Source organism: Heteronotia binoei, chromosome 21 (genome assembly GCF_032191835.1).
Source record: "Heteronotia binoei isolate CCM8104 ecotype False Entrance Well chromosome 21, APGP_CSIRO_Hbin_v1, whole genome shotgun sequence".
Lineage (NCBI taxonomy): Eukaryota > Metazoa > Chordata > Lepidosauria > Squamata > Gekkonidae > Heteronotia > Heteronotia binoei.
The window spans coordinates 83930948-83952823 of record NC_083243.1 but is presented as its reverse complement, the minus strand read 5'-3'; the positions used below and the strand labels follow the sequence as shown (position 1 = coordinate 83952823).

General features: G+C 38.0%; 1 protein-coding gene across 1 annotated transcript; it reads left to right on the top strand.

Annotated features, from left to right (window-relative positions):
- The first annotated feature begins 591 nt into the window (after positions 1-591).
- Positions 592-9677, top strand: LOC132589861 (acyl-coenzyme A thioesterase 1-like). The gene is made up of 3 exons (XM_060262645.1): positions 592-1168; positions 6868-7070; positions 8346-9677. Exons 1-3 carry the CDS (start codon positions 613-615, stop codon positions 8919-8921), a joined length of 1335 nt encoding a protein of 444 aa, XP_060118628.1. The 5' UTR covers positions 592-612; the 3' UTR covers positions 8922-9677.
- Positions 9678-21876: the final 12199 nt, after the last annotated feature.

Here is a 21876-nt window from a genome sequence, read left to right as displayed (position 1 = left end):
AGACCCTGGGCAGATTTGAACCTGTTCCTCTCTGTGGAAAATGAACCCATGCGCCTGAGTTTCAGGAGATTCACACAACCTGATTTGTTACATGAATCAACAATTGGAAGAGTACTTATTTTCCATTTACTTCACTTTAATTGTGTTCATATATTACAATGACTGCCTGCATACTTCCTGCATGTACACATCTGCTTTAACAAGCATTACTTAAATTCTCCTATCTGGCATAATGAGAGAGAGCACTAAGCAAGCCAAAACATTAGAAAAATAAGCCTGGATACCAGCATCTGGATAAATGTAGCTAGGTTCAGCTGTACATACACTGAATATGACATAAGCACATGCAAAAATGAAAAATCGAGTGTATATAGAGAATACCGCTCGTTTCCCTGTGATGGATGCACAGCAGTCTCGTTATTGATTAGACAATGGGAATATACAGTATTTTTTCCTTTTAACGCTGCTTAAGCCAAGCCACTCTCCTTCTTTTGAATCGCGCTCTTGAGGCTCGACTAATGCTGCCTTTGGCGGTCCCACGTGAAGCTACAGGCGGAGCTGAAGCAGCAGCCTTTCCTCGGTTGCGCTGCTAGCAGAGCCGAATTGCCTGGCATGTGGCGGGGGCCCGCAACTAGGGCTTGGGGTGCCTGCTTGGAGCACTTCGGGCAGGTCTCTCCCAAATACTGCAACAGGAAGGGAATAGTGACGGTGTCAGCTAACCCTGCAACTGGCTTGGCTGATCAGCCCGCGAGGATAGCGGTTTGGGGGCTAGCACCTTCGCAGGAAGTAACCCTCCGAGCGCTGGTGGTGGATGGCCATGGCAGGCTGTTTGACTCCTGCGCCCACTATCAAGCGGATACTCAAGGAAAGGTAGATTTGTCCAAAGATTCGTCTCAGGGAGGAGACTACATTGGAGTGGAGCCCATGGGGCTATTTTGGAGCCTCTCCCCTGCTGCGATGGAGAAACCTTACCACAGGCTGGAGCCCGGGCAGGTGAAAACTCCCCTGAAAGTGGACGTATCTGTGCACCAGGGTTACAGCGCGCCTGCCGCCTTGCCTGGCCGCGTACTTGCCAGAGCCAGCATGGAAAGGTGGTTCATTCTTGCTGAAGTGCGAAGAATTAGACTGAAGGAAGGCGTAGTAAGAGGAAGTTTATTCCTTCCCCCAGGTGAGTGGGGTAGCCTTTGCATGGTTGTGGCTGTGTGATCGATCCTCTCACATACATCATGTACGATACATGGCATAAATCCTGCATGAGCCATACACACACACACACTGAAGAAGAAATGCAAGGGGTTTTTTTTTGGGGGGGGGGCAGTGTCCTTTTGCTTTTTTTTTACATCCCACACTCTCCTCATTGTTTTTATAATTCAAAAGAAATACAAAACACGCAGAGCATTCTATCCATTCACGATGATACACAATATACACAATAAGTTTTAAATTGTACAAGATAAACAGAAAGGTGTCTCAGATATAACCATCCTATTATCAATAATGCCACAAAATCCAAATCTTAATATGTACGTTACTATATCTCAAATACTGGAACCAGATACGTTACTATATCTCAAATACTGGAACCAGATACTACTGTGGTCTCTAAGTTGGAGGAAATTTCTCTGTCAAAATACTTGGAAATCATCTTTAACTTCCAAGCTATGAAAAAAAAAAGCAGAAATTGAACATGGTTCTCTTCCTATACTCATTCCTTTTCACCTGTCCTCACTCAATTCATGGAGCCACTATTATACAGTCAGCTGCAAAAACTACCCAGGGGTGGCCAACGGTAGCTCTCCAGATGTTTTTCTGCCTACAACTCCCATCAGCCCCAGCCATTGGCCATGCTTGCTGGGGCTGATGGGAGTTGTAGGCAAAAAAACATCTGGAGAGCTATCGTTGGCCACCCCTGAACTACATCACTGGGAAGCATAAAAAAATAGTTCAAGTTGATGGCCCAGATCAAAGCCAAAGGCAAGCTACCCCTGACTTGTGATCTTCAAAATTGGGAAGGGATAAAAAGTGACTTGCCAGGATTTTATCTGATGGTATTTTTTTAAATTGGCAGGTTGAGAACTGGGACATTAAAAAAAAAACTTCCTAGACTGGACTGTTGGATTTTTTAAACCTTGCAATTAATCGAACTATTGATATTGAATACTATATAAAGCTTTTATAATGAGATCATTGGTTCATCTGACCCAGTACTGTCTATTTTGATTTATTTACATTATGTATAGTTCCCCTTTCTCACTTAAATCAAGGCAGATTACACAGAGTGAGTCAATACAATTGACAGGATGGTACATTTGATAACCAGTGCAATAGGATTAGGGATGTTGTAGAATCAACCAGAAGTCTAAAAACAGAACTGAAGCAAAGCACAAGTATTAAGGTAACACATTAAATGATGCAGAATTTCATAGCGGGATCCTAGTTTCAGCAACCTATATATAGCAGTATAGTATAGACTACGGCCCCTAAGAATTTATCCTGGTGTCTTTGTGAATCATTTAGTACAGTGTAACTCTACTGCCTGTGCAGAAACACCCCCTTGAATAATTCAGTTCTGGACAATCTGCAGAAAGCTATGAGAGTAGGAGCCTTCCTGACCTCCTCAGGCAGGCCATTCCATAAGGTGGGGACCAAACTAAGAAGGCACATCATATGTATGGGCAATTGTTGATTTTAGCAATTTGCATGTTAGCAAATTGACTCAGAATCCCTTTCTGACCTAGATCTTCTTGTGTTTTAACAATTTATTGATAGCATATGGTTACAAAACTTAATTATTTCTTGATTATTTCAGTATTAGCCCATATGACATTTCAATCCCCCCTCCCTCCAATGTTGACTTCCCCGAGGTTATAAATTCAAATTCAATACTAAAAGTACTACTAACTGATCAAAATTCAAAATTCAATATATATGTTCTTACTACTAAAAATTGTCTAATGTCTTTTTACTTTCCACTCTTTCTCCATATATCCTTTAAATTTCCTCCACTAGTTAGTTTGTCCATTTCACACCACGATAAACTTTCATGGTCCAGTCCCATTTCTCCGGTATTTTTTCTTGCTTCCAAAGCTGCGCATACAGTGTCCTAGCAGCTGACAGCAGGTACTAAATTAGAGTCCTGTCTTCCTTTGGAAATTTTTCTAATTGTAATCCAAGCAAAAACGTCTCTGCAGTTTTCTTGAAGTCATAGCCCAGAATTTGGGAGATTTCTTGTTGTATCATCTTCCAGTATTCTTTCGCTTTTTCACAAGTCCACCACATATGGAAGAAAGAACCTTCATGTTTTTTACATTTCCAACATCTATCCGACATTTTCTTGCTCATCTTAGCCAGTTTTTTCGGAGTCATATACCACCTATACATCATCTTAAAACAGTTCTTTTTTATACTCTGACAAGTTGATATCTTCATTGAGTTCTTCCAAAGGTGTTCCCATGCATCCATTTGTATTTCTCTATTCACATTGATTGCCCATTTGACCATTTGGGACTTTACTACTACTTCTTCTGTAGACCATTTCAATAATAACTTATATACTTTTGATATCAGTTTTTCATTATCACCAAGCAGGACCCTTTCCAGTTCTGTTTGTTCTCGTCTAATTCCCTCCGATTTAATATCATTTTCCATCAAGCTTTTAATTTGTTGCATTTGAAACCAGTCATACTTATTATTTAGCTCTTCCGAGGATTTTAATTCAATTTTGTCTCCTTGAATCTTGAGCAGTTGATTATATGATATTTCTCTTTCTTCATCGGATTCAGCTGTTATTTTTATTACTTCTGCTGGCACTATCCGCAGCGGTTTTCTCTCATCACCGTATTTCTTATATTTTGTCCAAGTACTTAGTAAAGTATTTCTAACATAATGGTGAGAGAAAAAACCATCCATTTTATTCTTCCCATAATACATGTACGCGTGCCAGCCGAATTTATTTCCATGGGCTTCTAACCATAAAGGTTTTTTGTCTAACAGCATTATCCAATCTTTGATCTATGTCAAACAAACTGCATCATGATACAATCTTAAATCAGGAAGTTGGAAACCCCCTCTCTCTTTGGCATCCGTTAAGATCTTCATCTTAATCCTTGGTTTCTTTCCGGCCCAAATAAAATCAGAAATTTTCCTTTGCCATTTGTTAAATTGTTTGGTATCTTTTACAATCGGGATGGTTTGAAACAAATACATTATTCTTGGCAAAATATTCATCTTAATTGCAGCTATCCTGCCCAGTAAGGACAAGTTAAGCCTATTCCATTTCATCAAATCTTTGTCCATCTTACACCACAATTTTTCATAATTATTTTTGAATAGATCAATGTTCTTCATTGTTATCTCTATTCCAAGGTATTTAACTTTGGTTGTGACTTCACAACCCGTCACCTTTTGTAGTTCTTTTATTTTATTTGGTTGCATGTTTTTACATAAGAATTTCGATTTCTCTTTGTTTATATATAATCCTGCTAATTCTCCATACTCTTTTATCTTAGCTAGCAACAATGGTGACACTTGAATCGGATTCTCCAGTATAAACACTATATCATCTGCAAAAGCTTTATATTTATAAGAGAATCTCCTGATTTTTAAACCTTCTATTTCTTCGTCTTTTTGAATTTGTTGTAGCAGAATTTCAAGAGTCATTATAAACAACAATGGTGATAACGGACATCCTTGCCTTGTTCCTTTACTCACTTTCAATTCTTTGGTAAGATCTGCATTTATGCATAGTTTTGCATACTGGTCCATATATATTGCTCTTGTCATTTTTATAAATTGTTCCCCTAAATTAATTTTTTCCATTACCACAAACATAAAATCCCAATTCAAGTTGTCAAAGGCTTTCTCTGTGTCGACAAAAAGTAAGGCCGCTTCCTTTTCTGGATGCTTCTCATAGTATTCCACGACATTGATTACAGCTCTTACATTATCTCTTATTTGTCTTTTAGGAAGAAATCCGGCTTGGTGACCTAGATCTTCTAATAGGAAATTCAGTAGATTGAACTGGGGATCTTATGCATGTAAAGCATGTGATTTATCAAAGAGCTATGCACTCCTCCCCCATATTTCCCCTCTTCACAACTGAGGATCTGGGTTTTCTAGATTTTTTTCAATAGGGAAATTTCTTAGTACCGTAAGTCAATTGGGATCTGATTTAGGCACATTTATGTGAGATTTAATAATAAAACTGGAGAAGTATATCATCTTCATTGTATATGTTCAATGAGTATCTCAAAAATATTTCTACTAACTGCTGTTACTATTTATACTTTTATAATCCGCCATTACGGATCAAAAGATAGTGTGCATGCATGAACATGCCATGCATATTTCCTAAAGACCTGACAGACGTGAATTAAAACTTTGAAAGTGCCCTATTTGACTGGCATTGCTATTATGTTTCTAATTAATTTTGTCTATTATTTATTTATTGAATTTTGACTCAACTTTTCAGACAATTTGGCTCCCCAAATAGTTTACAGCAATTAAAACATCTGTAATTTAAATGTAAATTAAAAAAAAAAACATTATCTGGGTAGGGGGTTCTTAGTGAGGTCATCGTCCAGACATGGTGGAAGGGTGCCTGGCTGCCACCTTCTCCCCTTGTGGTCTCAGATGGGTTAGCTGGGAGAAGGGGAGCTGGCACTGAATCCAGTTGTGTAGGAAAGCACATGTTTAGAAATGGAAGAATCTCCATAGGGAAAAAAACATAATTGTACAGTATTCTTCACCCCACATCACTGCTCTTCCACTATTATTCTCTTCTATTTCTTTTCTTCAATAGGACTCAGTGAACTTTTGAAAAATGTGAGTCCCCAGGATTTGTAAAATAGTATAGGACTTTTATTACAAGCATTTGAATTCAAAGATAAATTTACTTGTCTATGTTGTTTCTTTAAAAATTTTGACTGGTGGGTTCAGGGATTCAAACAATTGCCTAACTGCTTTTACTAATATCCCCCCACCCCCAAAAAAAATCCAGAGAGTTTTCATTAATGTTATCATATTTTCCCTGACTCACAATGCAATCCTAAGCAGAACTGGACCCTTCTAAACCCATTATCTTAAGTGGGTTTGGAAAGCTGTAACTCTAGTTAAGACTGTACCATGGGCCTCTCCACAGCTTGAGGACTGTCTAACTGTAGAATAACAGGGCCATCTTGTGATTGTTTAGAAAAATGCCATGATACTTTGTGCAAGATAGTAATATAATAATAAATGACAAACTCCTCCCAATGTGTGTTTTAATTAGAGCAAGAGTGGGCTCCCAATCCACCCATCCCAGTCAGTGTAAGATATAAGCCTTTGAAAGCCATTTAAAGCAGAAAAAAATAGGAGGGGTAGGATGGCAGCACAGTTTCCTAGCAGTGTGGTTTGCATTGCAACTGAAATGCAGGCTTTTGTTAGTGAAACAGGAACAGTGGAATCAAACAAAGGATAAAATGCAATTGGAGACAAGCTTAGATCGTCTGGAAAGAGACATCCATAGAGCAGATAACTGGTTTCTACTGGCAAATGGAAATGCAAGAATTTATTTTAACCACCTGCTTTTCAGTTAATTAAAAGGTTGCATGTTTTCAATAGCTGACTCAGTGACACATACCAGCTTCCATACTTTGTATTTCACTTATCAAAAACTGACATTTTAAATATTACACTATGAGAAATGTATGGTCAGCCATAGCTATGTTTTTCCTCTTGTTTTAACAGTCATAGGAAAAACCTTGTGACAAAAATTACAGAAAACATGTTAATTATGCTCAGTGGACTTTTATAATTACTACTATACTATGTTTTCTTCCATTGTTTTCATTAAATCACATTAACCTTTGTCTGCTTTTTTTTTTAAAGGGGACGGCCCCTTTCCAGGGGTGATAGATATGTTTGGTGATGAAGGTGGGTTAGTTGAATTTCGATCAAGCCTCCTGGCTACCCATGGCTTTGCTGCTCTTTCCCTGCCATATTTCAATTTTGAGGATCTCCCTCAGGTCATGGGGGATTTTCAGCTTGAGTACTTTCAAGAGGCAGCTAGGTTTTTGCTACACCACCCAAAGGTAAGTACGGTGACATACTTTTCATACATGTCCTCATTCTGTATTGATAGTGTTTCTGAATCTTAAAGTCACCAGCAGAGAAAATCATAAGGATAAATCTGTCTGGAAAACATTCTAGAAAAAATTTAGTTCTGCAAGCCACTATTGTGATGTATTGTAGAGAAGGGAGGAAAAAAGATACATGAAGAAATGGATGGATAGTGCCCTTAACTTTAAAAAATACAGTAAATAGCTTTAATTAAAATAATCTGTTTACATTCAGGTTTTTAAATTATATTGAAAGACAAATTACGTACGTTTCAAAACTGATTATTAGACTTTTAAGTTTGGTATTCATTATGGCCTTTTGAATAAATGTATGTAGAGGAAATGAAGAGTTATTTAAGTCCAGTGTCCTATCTAATCCTGAATCCTATTTTACACAATGTTCTGCTAGTTCTCCTAGAGAGCCAACTAACAGGGCATAGAGCCTAAGACCACCCCCTGATGTTGCTTCCCAGTACTGGTATTCTGAGGTTTACCGCATTTGGACATGGAGGTTTTCTTTAGTCCTTATAGCTAGTAGCAACTGATAGATCTATCCTCCAGGAATCTCTTTAATCCTCTTTTAAAGCTATTTGCTGTAGTGACCATCACTATGTCCTCTAGCAGTAAGTTCCGCAATTTATGTGCTTGTTGAGTCTTTGAGTGCAATCACACGAGAGATTTGGCCTGACCTAGCCACACCTCCCATCCTGATTTAATGTGCTCAATCACACGAGCGCATCTGCCACCGAGTTCCGCCTGTACCTACCTCATCTCAGGATGGGCTGGGACTGGATTGAATAGTTACTGGGAACTTCCAGGTAGCAAACCTCTAAATTGTATGTAGGGTGCATTTCCTGGCGATGGCTGGGCATGCACTGCACCCACCCCACACCAGCCTGGCATGTGCATGAGCAGTCTGAAGGCCCCTCTTGTGCATATGTGACCGGTGCCTCTCCCAGCAGCAGGGCAGGGGCTGTGTGAATGCCTGGGCACGGATAAAAGGGAACCAGCTTTTTCAGAGCCAGGAAAATGCCACACCTGATCTCCAGTGTGATCGCACCCTTTGTCCTCCTGAATCTATTGGTCATCAACTTCATTGAGTGCCCCTGAGTTCTAGTGTTAGTTTAACTAATATGTCTGAATGAGACAGTACTGGAGATACCTTGTGATATTCTCAGTTATTTTCTTTCTTTTCCTTTCCGCAACATAATTTCTGGTCATGTTATTTTGGTGTTGTTGTTCTTGAAGGTTAAAGGGCCAGGAGTTGGTGTTGTTGGAACAGGAAAAGGAGCAGAATTGGCATGTTCCATGATGACCTTCCTGCCAGAAGTAGTGGCTGCTGTCTGCATTTCTGGCTGCAGTTCCATCACAATGAGTACCCTCCATTATGGCAAGCTGACTCTACCTGGACTCTGCTTTAATATGAGTAAAATCAAAATTTCCGAGGATGGTGTGTTTGATATTTATGAGGCCTTGGATGATCCAAAGGACCCAGCTAATTCAACCTGCCGCATCCCTATAGAAAAAGCAGAAGGCAACTTCCTTTTTGTGGTAGGGGAGGATGACCGCAACTGGAAGAGCTCTTTGTATGCAGACATAGCCATTGAGTGCCTACGCAATCATGGAAAGGACAACTTTACCCTCTTGAGCTATCCAGGAGCTGGTCATCAAATTAACCCAGCCTTTTCTCCAGTTTGCCCTATAGCTTTGGACCGTGTTCTAGGAGTACCTATTCTGGCTGGTGGAGACAACAGAGCTCATGCATATGCTCAAGAACACTCCTGGGGGAAGATTCTGGAGTTTCTGCACTTTCACTTGAGATGAGATATTTCAAATACTTTAATACTGAGAGGAGAGAAAGATGCCAAAGAGCAAAATGAATCTCAAGGATTGACTTGGAAGGAAGGACAGGAAGAGCTGAAATATGTCACATGTGCATTGTTTGGCAGTTTGGATGAGAAGATAAGATGAGACTGTTTTCAAGATGAGACTTGTTTACAGAAAAGTAATCTAAAATACTGAGATGAAGAACTGCATTGATGGATAAGCACAAGTACTGTGTGAGTGTATGTTTCCAAGAACAGATGTTTGTAGAATATATAGAATAGTGGGCCTTGTTTATGTTAACATTTACATTTTGGTCAGCTTGTGAAAAATTAAAATTGCATCACTGCTGCAGACCATCACCACAAAATGGTTAGACCACTGTGTGTCTCTTCAGCATCTAGCTGTAGGCCTCTGTCTTCTACAAATCTGGAATATGATTCTCTTTGCCAGTGTAAAATCATGATTGCCATCAGCAAACACAGCCTGTTTTAGCACTTGAAGAAAGAACAGATGGTTTATAAACCACAGAGATTAAAGGCACACACAACTTGTACTCCCTACTTTAAATCGAAAGCTGTGATTCCCTGTGGACATAGAGTGGGACTATTCTGTTCTTGACATTTTTTTAGTGAAAGACTTACATACATTGGAAATCTTTACAGCAAACAATTTAAGAACAAAAGTTCCAGTATAGTCTGCAGTGGGATTTTGCATCTTTGTTGTAAAAATGTTTTTAATCCCACCTAGTTCAGTTATTAAAAACATTTTTAGAACAAAGAAGCCATGAAAACTTCGTGATGCGATGTCACCCCAGAGTCAGAAACAACTGGTGTTTGCACAGGGGAGTTCAGTGAGATAGGATTGCAATCAATCTAGTATATACACAAAAAAGGGATTCCTCTAGATGAGTTATTGTAAAGATCTCCTAGTGATTTTCCTAGTGGGCAAATATTTAGGATTTCCAGGTCCTACTTTTCTGCCAGTGGGGTGATCGATGGGCCTTTTCTAGAAGCAGACACAGCACAATGATGTCACCCAGAAGTGATGTCATTGCTTTGTCAATGTTGCATGGTGACACTTTAGTTTTGGGGCAAAGTTCTATGGTTTGAGCCAGATTTTACCATAGAGTTTTGCCCCAAAACTTGAGCATCACCATGTGATGTCAGTGGCACAATGATGTCACTTCTGGGTGATGACATCATGCCTTGTTTTGGAGCATTTGTGAGTAGGGTTTTCCCCACTGGCCAGTGGCAAGGAGGAACCTGCAAAAGCAGGAGAACCCTGCCCAAACTGAGGGGCTGGAACCCCAATTACTGGATATTGTACTTAAATAATGAATTAATATTGCTCTTTGAAATATTATGCCCTTATTACTTCCTGTTGTACTTTGCTACTTTTCATTGCCAATTTTAAGCCAGTAATTTTTTTCTGAGCATAACCAGGATTTTCAGTTTCCTTCTGTTATTTAAGATTTATATCCCGCCCTCCCCTGACAAACTCGGGGCAGCTGTTACCCTGAGCTGCTTGCCAAGCCACCTGACCAGATTCCACCAATGCAATCTGTCTTGGTTTCTGTCTCCACTTTTTAGGGTGGCGGGGGAAAGGGAAGAAATCTGAGAGGGAAGTCTGAGCTGGCTTTAGTAGTTGAGCATATGGCTAGAAAAGAGGATAAAGAAACAACAAGGATTTTTTGTGTATGTCTATTGAAACCATTGAAAGGGTACACAGTAGTAATTTGTAAGGAATAATGTAGGCTACAGTTGTACATGCCTGTAGATAAATTAAAACCATGAATAATGTAGTCTTTCTTGACGTTAACATGCATCTGTTTGTTATGCACTTAATAATTCATATTGATAGACACTGTTTGCTGGAAAAAAACACACATTTAGTGTGGGTAAGAGCTATAATGTCTGTCAGTCACCTGTCATTATCAGATTTTGACTTTTAAATAATAAAACAGCAGAATGTGAAAATGCAATTCCAAGGATAACTCTTTGTAGCCAAGCCAGGCAATCAGAGATAACAGTGTTTGCTTTCTTACATATTTTAGCATATATATTCCCCTCTTCTTCCTAACACATCATATTATCTTAATTACTCTGTGACTCTAAATCCTTCTAATATGAACTGTATTTTGCACACATGATCTTTTCAGACCCATCTTAAGAGAAAACAGATTTTAAAAATAGGGCTCCTTTTTAATCCTGTCAGGTTGCTGATTGGTGCTTTCCAGATACTGTTAACTCTCAGTTTAATTTTATAACCTAAAGCTGAAATTCTGGATACTGGTAATACATTTAATTCATGTATATAATACTTAAAATGTCTGTTTACAATAATTATATACTGCTTTTCCAGTACTCAAAGTGGCACACAAGCAATAAAAACAAACTTAAAATCACAATAAATGCAATCAAAATCACAACATGCTTTGCAGATAATTAAATAGTAGCCATCAGATAAAATATTAAGTCTTGCAATTAGCAGCAGCATGTTTAACCATATTAGCAACATGGAATACAACATAAATATTTTGTGCAACATATAAAGTCTTGTTTAGGCTGTTATACTAAACAGTTAGCACTTAGTACTACTGAGCCCATTGATACCTGCTAAGGAAAGTGCACAGCATCCAAGAACCTTGGTCCAGCCTTGCCATTCCTCCTTATTACCGAATGCCTGGTCAGCCTCTCCCTCTTCTTTCCCATATTTATCATGAAATAAGTGTATGTTAAGGGCCTTATGCCCCATCTTGCCTTTAAAATATTTTGTAAAAAAAGAATAGTTTTCTTCATTTTCTAAAGGTTTTGACTGCAGCATGGTTTCTTCTCATATAGTCCATAATGTTTAGTAATTCCAGTAACTTATGTGATAGTGTTGATTGTTAATTGAGTGATGTTGTGCACACAACCAGAAAAGGATGTAGTACTTCTGGAAAAACAAATACCTTTCCCTACAATCAGGTTGGATAAAAAAAAATGATTTAAAATAAATAAACTGGATTTTTTAAAAAGATACACTATAGCACAAAGATGGAACAGGAATTATCAGTTTGTAATTATTATTTAAGACAATATATTAATGCAGTTTGAGACAATATATTCATGTAAGAAATTTTTGTAAAATGTTTTTTAGTAATCCATTCACTTTTATGGGATTAATTTTATGCTGCCCCAGAGGCTTCTGTAAAGAATATTTGGGTCACTGATCCCCAGTGTGGTGCCTGTGGGTGCTGTGTCACCCACAGGCACTTCCCTGGTGCCCACCATGCCTTTTAGGAAAGTAAGTGGGGCCCTCGTAAAGGCAGGACTAGTGACTGGTTGCCTTCATACAAATAAAGGCGCTTTCCACCTGGATTTTCCCTGCCTTTAATTGGATTAGAGAGGACCAGGATCCTTCAAACAGGACCCATGGATCTGTTGTGAGACAGTGGGCAGAAGGAACACCAAGGTGGTCTTTGACCTGCAGATTGGTTTTCTGTTTGGGAGGAAGAAAGAGCATAGGACATCAGTAGCACCCCAGTCAGCTACCTAAGCACAGCATGACAAAGCCAAATACTTCTCAAAGCTAGGGGAATGGAATGAAATTTCAATTACCTTTGGTAGATAAACTGGTTTTTTTGTCACATCACAGCTGCCTTATGGCAACCCCGTGGGGTTTTCAAGGCAAAAGACAGAGGTAGTTTGCCATTGCCCAACTCTACTTCATGGCCTTCATTCCTTGGCGGTGTCCCTTTCAAATACTAAGCAGGGCCAACCCTGCTTAGCTTTTAAGATCTGACAAGATCAGGCTATCCAGGTCAGTTCATTTCCTTACAGAGCTGTAAAACCAACCTGAAAGGTTCAAAATAAATCACTGTGAAAATCTATCTTTAGGATGGTTGAGAATCTTATCCACTTTCCACTCTCCCAAGCAGCCTTTTTCAGGTCTGGAAAACTTGATATTCAGGGTTTTGCGAATCAAATGTACTAACAGCTTTGTGAGTTAGAGGACTGCCATGAAGCCTTGGAAGGGGGTGAAATTGCCACTGTCATCCACAGTACAGTAGAGATTGCACACTTACTGCAAGACCCTTCATTTTGTTTGCTTAGAATAAAACAGAATCACACAGTTGGCAGGGGCCATGCAGGCCATCTAGTCCGACCCCCTGCTCAATGCAGGATCAGCCTAGAGCATCCTTGACAAGTGTTTGTCCAGCCTCTGCTTAAAGACTACCAATAAGGGGGACCTCACGACCTCATTCAGTAGTTGACTCCACTGTTGAACAATTCTTACTGTTGAATAGTGGGTTCAATGCATGAGGAGACTGGTAGTGGTGAATCAAGCTCCTTTTAATGTGATTCCAGCATAGTGATAAACAGACTAAGACTACTGAACTGGGACAATGAGGCCAAATATATACACTGTAAAGTTCCCATGTTAGAATGTCATTGGGTCATTTGAGCCAGCAGGGGGCTGGTGATTGATCTGGGGAAGCAGAGATTTGGATCCTGCTTCCCATTGTTCCCAGTCCCCAAGTTCAGTCCTTTAGGCTCCAATGAGCCATGCAGGAACTACCCACACACTTGAAACATAAAGTCCACATATACAATGCTTACTGTAAAAATTTTTTTCCTAATATCCAGCAATACCTTCCGAAGCATAATTTAAACCCATTATTGTTCACACACACTTGTACACACACACTGCTACCTAGAAGTGTATACTCCATCCATTATGCATGTTGCTCATTTTTGTTACTGAGATGTAGAACTTGGCACTTACCCAGAGAGTACTGAGATCAGGAACTCAAAACCTCCTTGTTGTCCCAGGGCCAAAGGAAGCCCATTTGAAATCTACGAGGGATAGGGTCTTCTCCGTAATGGCCCCTTCCTGGTGGAACCAGCTGCCGGAAGAGGTAAGGGCCCTGCGGGATCTTGCTCAATTCCGCAGGGCCTGTAAGACAACCCTCTTCCGGCAGGCTTACAACTAACCGGCACTGAAAATTGAAATCGAGTGTAGTTTTATAAGACTGTAGAATGTTTTAATATTTTTATATGTAAATTGTTTGAATTTTTAAATTTTAATTATGCAAATTGTATGAAATGTTAAACTATTATGTCTCATGTTAGATTTTATATGTTGTAAGCCGCCCTGAGCCACCTGGTGGGAAGGGTGGGATATAAATTACAAATAAATAAATAAATAAATAAATAAAAATTGTATCTTGTTCATATCAGCCCACTTTTTCAGATCTCATTGAATTCTGGGTTTTTGCTGCTCCTCTGGGTTTTTGCTGCTCCTCCAAATTTGTGGTGTGTTCGCTGTTCACCTGCAAATTTAATGAGTTGCCCCTCCAAATACTTATCCTGATTACTAATAAAAATACTGAAAAGTACTGGGCCCAGAAGAACCAAGCTCTGTAGCACCCCACTGGATGCTTCCCTCCATTCAAATGAAATGCCTCTGACAAGTACTCTTTGAGTGCAGTTCTCCAACCAGTTCCCTATCCACCTATCTTAGAGTCCAGTCTACAATCCTTTAGTTTACCCATCAGAACATCATAGGGAGCTCTGTCAAAAGCTTCACTGAAATCCAGGTAAAGTTTGGCGGAGAGGGTGGGATATAAATCCAATAAATCATAAACCATAAACAGCATCAACAGTATTCCGTTGATGCGGTAGCTCGTCACTCAATCAAAGAAGGAAATGAGATTGATCTGGCAGAACCTGTTGGGGACAAATCGGTGCTGACTTCCATGGATCACCAAGTTGTCCTTTAGGTGCTTGCAGATAAATTCCTTTAAAATCTGCTCCAGTATCTTCCCAGACTGACTGGCCTTTAATTTCCTGGATCATCCCTCCTCCCTTTTTAATAAATTGGGATAACGTCTGCCCTCCTACCGTCTTGTGGCATGTCTCCTGTCCTCCAAGAAGTCTGGAACATGCTGGACAAAGACTGCAAGCTCTCTTGAAAGTTCTTCAAGCACTCGGGTGCATACCATCTGGCCCAGGGGATTTGTACTCATTCAATGCAGCCAGGTACTTCTCAACCACCTCTCTGTCCATGTCAACCAGCAGCCCAGATGCTAATAGGTTATCATTCAGAAAACCTAGCCCATGGTCCCAGAATCCAAATCACTCTTACCAGCACCATCATTACAGCCAATGGTTCACCTTCATTATTATCCATTCCCATTGTATTCCCCTTCCTATGATGGGAAGGATAGAATGAGACTTCAGGGATCGGAAAATGGTGAGCTGAGCTGCTTTCCTTAACGGGGGCAGGCTGGCACTTCTGTTCAGGGTAGTAAAAGGCAAACTAATGCCTTCTGCCTACTTTTCTCAGCTAGGGAATTGTCCAGGATATGCACAGATACTTTGAGGAGACTTGGCTGAAAGGGAGTCCCGGAGAGGGCTCCTTTGAGGTTTTGAGGGATCTCTGGAGAGAAGATCATCTACAGAAGTTTACAGAATTGGATAAAGGGAAAAGAAGGACAATTTTTTAAAGTGAAGCAAAAGTCACGACTGCCATTTTGGGGGAAATAAAAACTTTAAACATTAATATCTGAGCCTGGGAGGCTCAGAGGACGGCGAAATTGGGTTCATTGGAAAGGGCAAGCTTCACTCTATTAAACCTGATGGTCCAAATTTAATTTGGTGAGATAAACATTTTCTATCTTTTTTACATGTCAGACCCGAAGCAAATTCGTACTAGGTCTGCTTCAATGTAGAAAATGCAAGCCCAATTAGATGCAATGGAAGCCAGGATAATGAAGGGGGTGAAAGAAATGATAACTGCCTCTAAAAAAGAAATAAGAAAGGATATTGAGGACTCAAAAAAAGAATTTAAAAAAGAGATAATCTCAGAAATGAGTCTGTAGTAATAACAAAAAAAGTACAAGAGGTGGAAGAGAGAGTGAAAACACACTATTCCACCTTGTTAAAATTACAAGAAAAGGTGATAATACATGACTGCAAGTTGATGGAGACACAGATTTGTCTGAGAGGTTTACCAGAAGATGAAGAATCTGATTTGAAAGAATACATAATAAAAATAATTGCAGAATTTTTGGAGGAAGATCCTGAAAGGAATAGAAATATGTATGATTATATGTATAGAGTGAATTCACTCTATGCAAAAAAGAACAATCTGACAAGAGATGTGGTCATAAGATTTATGACAAAAGAAATGGTGGGAAAAATCATGAACAAAAATTTTGAAAAGACATTTATAGTGAGAGGTAGTAGAATAAGAATTATGAAAGAGTTGCCAAGACAAGTGTTAACTGACAGGAATACATATAAAAAACTGACAGAAAAATTACGTGACAATGGAATAAGATACCGATGGTTAATACCTGAAGGTATGAGCTACAGATGGTTAATACCTGAAGGTTTGAACTTTGAACTTCAAGGGAAAAAGATTACAATTACAAACACACAGGAACTGCGTAGATTTTATGGAGAAAATAAAGAATTTGTACCATGATGAATTACAGATTGATATCTTGGAATGTAAATGGACTAAACTCACCCCAAAAAAGAAGGGCAACATTTCATTGGATAAAAAACCAAAATTGTAATATAGTTTGTTTACAAGTGCATCTTAGACAAAAGGATTATAAATTTTTATAGAATAAGCAGTTGGGACTAGAACTGTATACATTGGCTGAATAGAAGAAGAGAGGAGTAATTTTTTTATATTAAAAAAGAATGAGACACAAAATTGGTTTTTAAAGATAAAAATGGAAGACACATAGCAGTGGAAATTTTATTGAATGCTAAAAAAAACTTTATTGTTGGGACTTTATGCTCCAAATGGTGCAAAGGACATTTTCTTTAAAAATATTACGCAACATCTTGATGAAGTGACTTATGAGCAAATTTTGTTGATGGTGGACTTTAATGGAACAATTCAGAACACAATAGATAGATCCGGGAAGAAAAAAATTGATAAAGAAGGGAAATTGCCAAAATCTTTTTTTGAGCTGGTTAAACAAGAGAATTTGGAGGATATATGGAGGAAGTTCAATCCTGAAGTACGGGACTATACCTTCTTTTCAGCCAGACATAATTCTTTTTCTAGAATTGACATGTTGTGGGGTACCAAAGATGTGGAACTTATAACAAAGAAGATAGAAATTTTACCCAAAATAGGAGCTGACCATAACCCAATAATGTGGATTACAAAATTGTCTAAAAAGTCGAGAAAAGTGGAGAATAAATGAAGATTTACTACAAAATAAAGAAACAGTGACATCCTTAGAAAATGAAACTAAAGCTTATTTCCAAGTTAATGATAGAGAAGATATAGAATTTCAGATGGTATGGGATGCCTATAAGGCAGTAATGAGAGGAATATTAATAACACTGAATAATAAAGATAAGAGAGCAAAAGATAAACAGATCTTGGACATTCAAAATGAAATTAAGAAGAAGGTGAATTAAGAAAAAGGCCAGGGAAAAAGAAAATTATAAGGGAGATTACAATATTGCAAACACAAATGAGACATTTGTTAAATAAGGAAATGGAATGGAATTTGAAAAAATTACAACAGAAATCTTTTGAGGGAGCAAACAAACCTGGAAAGTACTTGGCTTGGCAACTGAACAAAAAGGGAGAAAGTAAAATTATTAACAAAATTGTGGTTGATGGAAAAGAGATGGTGGACCAAGAAGGAATAAAGAGAGAATTTTTTAAGTATTATGCTAATTTATTTAAGGGTGTTAACGTAAAGAAAGAAAGGATCAAAACATATTTGCAAAAGATCAAAATAGCACCCTTAAATGAATAGATGGAAAAAATTTTGAATGATCCAAATGAAAAAATAGAAATTGAAGCAGCGATTAATGTAATGAAATCTGGAAAGGCACCGGGACCAGATGGATATACAGCGAAATTTTTTAAAATGCTTGAAGAAGAATTAGTACCGAAACTTCAAAAATTGATGAATGCAATAAGATTAAATGGGAAAATACCCAATACATGGAAAGAAGCTGTAATTTCATTGATTCCAAAGGAAGATAGAGATGTCACAAATGTAAAGAATTATAGACCAATTTCATTATTAAATAATAATTATAAGATATACACAAAAATCCTGGCAGAATGGCTTAAACAATATTTAATAAATTTTATAAAGGAAGATCAAGCGGGTTTTCTCCCCAAAAGGCAAATAAGAGACAATATTAGAACTGTTGTAAATATTGTAGAATATTATGAAAGACATCCAGAGAAGGAAGTTGCATTATTTTTTGTGGATGCAGAGAAAGCTTTTGATAATCTGAACTGGGACTTTATGTTTGCAGTAATGGAAAAAATAAAGTTGGGGGAAAACTTTATAAGAATGACAAAGGCAATATATACTGAACAACGTGCAAGGTTATGTATAAATGCAGATCTCACAGATGAAATGAAAATTAGCAAAGGTACAAGACAAGGTTGTCCGCTTTCGCCATTGTTGTTTATAATGACTCTTGAAATCTTATTGATGCAAATACAAGATGATGAAGAAAAAGAAGGAATGAGAATTAAAGGTTTTACCTATAAATATAGAGCATTTGCAGATGATATAATGTTTATAAATGAAAATCCTATACAAGTAACACTCTTGTTGTTAGCTAAAATACAAAATTTTGGAGAATTGGCGGGACTTTATGTTAATACAGAAAAATCAAAACTTTTATGTAAAAATATGCAAGTAAATAAACAAAAGGAACTGCAGAGGCTAACGGGATGTGAGGTTACCTCTAAAGTAAAATATTTGGGTGTGGAAATAACAATGAAGAACACTGATTTGTTTAAAAATAATTATGAAAAGTTATGGCGTAAAATGGATGAAGATATGATAAAGTGGAACAAGCTTAATTTGTCATTGCTTGGGAGAATAGCTGCAATTAAGATGAACATTTTGCTGAGAATAATGTATTTATTCCAAACTATCCCGATTGTGAAAGACAGCAAACAATTTAATAAATGGCAAAGAAAGATTTCAGAATGTATATGGGCTGGAAAGAAACCAAGGATTAAAATGAAAGTTTTAACAGATGCTAAAGAAAGAGGAGGATTCCAATTACCAGATTTAAGACTATATCATGAAGCAGTTTGTTGGTGTGGATATAAGATTGGGTGACGTTATTGAATAAAAAACTTTTAACGTTGGAAGGTCATGGAAATAAATTCGGCTGGAAGGTCATGGAAATAAATTTGGCCGGAAGGTCATGGAAATAACATTGGAAGGTCATGGAAATAAATTCGGCTTATATGTACTATGGGAAGAAAAAGATGGATGTTTTTTTCTCTCACCATTACATAAGAAATAACTTGCTAAATATCTGGATAAAGTATAAGAAACATGGCAATGAGAGAAAACCACTATGGATAGTGCCGGCAGAAGTAATAAAAATAACAGCTGAGTTAGGAGAGGGAAAATGGATGTCATACAATCAACTATTAAAAATACAACGTGGTAAAATAGAGTTGAAAACTGCTGAGGAGCTGAATTATAAGTATGATTGGTTTCAAATGCAACAAATAAAGAGTTTGGTGGAAAGTGATCTTAAAACTGAAGGAATAAGATGAGAACAAATAGAAATGGAAAAAGTTCTGTTTGGAGATAATGAAAAATTGATTTCGAAAATTTATAAGTTACTTGTAAAATGGTCTACAGAAGATGAAGTAGTGAAATCTCAAATTGGGCAATTAATGTAAATAAAGAAACACAGATGGATACATGGGAATATTTGTGGAAGAACTCTCAACATGTCAGAGTATAAAAGAAAACTGTTTTAAGATGATGTATAGATGGTATATGACTCCTAAAAAGTTGGCAAAAATGAATAATAAGATGCCAGACAGATGTTGGAAATGTAAAAAACATGAAGGTTCTTTCTACCATATGTGGTGGACTTGTGGAAGAGCGAAAATGTATTGGCAGATGATTCAAAAAGAGATTTCAACAACAAGATGATTCAACAACAAGATTTTGGGATATGAATTTAACCAAGTTGCAGAGACTTTTCTGTTGGGATTACAAATGGAAAAATTTCCAAAAGAAGATAGGACTTTAATCTGGTACTAGCTCTCAGCTGTTAGGACACTTTATGCACAGTTGTGGAAGCAAGAAAAAATACCCAGAGAAATGGGATTGGATTGTAAAAGTTATGACATGGAGTGAAATGGACAAGTTAACAAGAACCTTAAGAGACTATGATTTAGAAGTATTTAAGATGGAGTGGAAAAAGTTCAGAAGATATGTAGAAAAAGAATGGAAAATAAAAGGACATTGGACAATTTTTGATAATGACTAAGTATAAGAGGGAGGAGGATATGAATTTCGGTTCTTATTAATTAAGGGTACCTTTAATACTAATATTTTAAGTATAGTACACCAGTGGGGATCAAGTAACGGGGGGAGGGGTGGGTAGAAAGTAATATATGGGATAGAGGAAAAAAGTAGTTATTAATGATGTAAGAAATTGAATATACTACCATCTGTTACTAATAAAATTGTTTGAAACCCATGATGGGAAGGATAAAAGAGAACACCACCTGTGCCCCCATTCCCTTCAGCTTTTTCCAGAGAGTTTCATAGTCAGCCTTAATGCTTTCAATTTAGCCATGTTATTGGTTCCCACATCAACCATCATGAATGGGTAATGCTCTGTAAGTTAGATAAGTTTCAGGATTCTGTCTATAATATCTTTAATTTTTGCCACTGGCAAGCAACATACCTCTCTGGCCAGGGGATCAGGTTTGGATACATGATGTCCCATACCACTCAGCAGGGAGTCCCCTATGATCAACACCTTCCTTTTTCTTCCTTTGCCATTTCTTCGTATCTCCTTGTCCACCTCCCATTGTCCTCCTTGTGTTTGTGATACTTCCACTGGCAGTGTTTCCATCTTTGCCTCCACTGCAAACACCTGGAATCAATTCCTTAGTTCTAATGGCACTGAGTGCTGTCTTGCTCAACACCTTTGGGGTTGGGCTGCAGCGCTCTGAGTAATCTCATTAAGACAGTCGACCATGCTTTTGTCCCTTCGACTGGTCTCTCCTTCCCTATGCAAGACACCTGGGCTTCTATTAACGAACTCCTCCCTTGCTTGATTTCATGGAGAGTAGTAATCCTTTCCTCCAGGTTCCAAACATTCTCCTCTAAGAGTGTACCAACTTATACTTCTGACAAATGTGTTCTGTCTTGACCTCAGGGAGGAAGACAAATGTGGCACACTCCCCACAGGTGACTGGAAATGGTCCATGAGCATTCATCATCACTTCCCAAGTGTAGTCTTTCACACAGAAATATCTTGGTGTGTTGATGTACTCTGAAACTTAGAGAACTGACTAAATGGCTACCTGAGCCAAAAGGGATAAAGCACAACAATGCAAACTTTCTTAACTATTTATGGCATGCCCAGGCTAAGAGCCACAGGGCAGGAGCCCTTTATTTATTTATAGTCCATCATACCCCAGTTACACAATATAAATCAATGCAATTATGGGATGACATCTGGTAAACAATGTAATAGGATTAGGATTACAGCAGTGTGAAACAAAGTATAATTAGACATGATATGTTAAATAATGCAGAAAATAGGCTTATTAACTCTAAAACAAAAATAACTGTGAGAGTAGGGTAATACAGCAAACAGATAATACATACTATATACAGTAAATTGGGCTTTCTTCTAAATATAAATATACATGGCCACCTGCACATTTACAGATATAAACCAGAAAGAAATAACAGTTTATTGAATTTGGGTTCTCAGTATATCATAGTTTGCAATTTTGTATGATACACTGCAGTTGAGAGGTTGAGAGATCTCACCTTGCCTAAAACTAGTTACTGAGTTTACAGTGGAGGAGAGATTTGAACTTCAGACTTCCTGACTCATAGCTTTGCCACCTAGCTACTCCAGTAGCCCAAAAGCCAAAGGAGAACCACTTCATACATTAGACAGAT

Excerpts from the sequence above, each read along its gene's own strand:
- LOC132589861 (XM_060262645.1), top strand. The coding sequence starts at position 613 with ATGTGGCGGGGGCCCGCAACTAGGGCTTGGGGTGCCTGCTTGGAGCAC. Across the intron at positions 1,169-6,867 it reads AAGTTTATTCCTTCCCCCAG|GGGACGGCCCCTTTCCAGGG; the intron begins GTGAGTGGGGTA and ends TTTTTTTTAAAG. Across the intron at positions 7,071-8,345 it reads TTTTGCTACACCACCCAAAG|GTTAAAGGGCCAGGAGTTGG; the intron begins GTAAGTACGGTG and ends TTGTTCTTGAAG.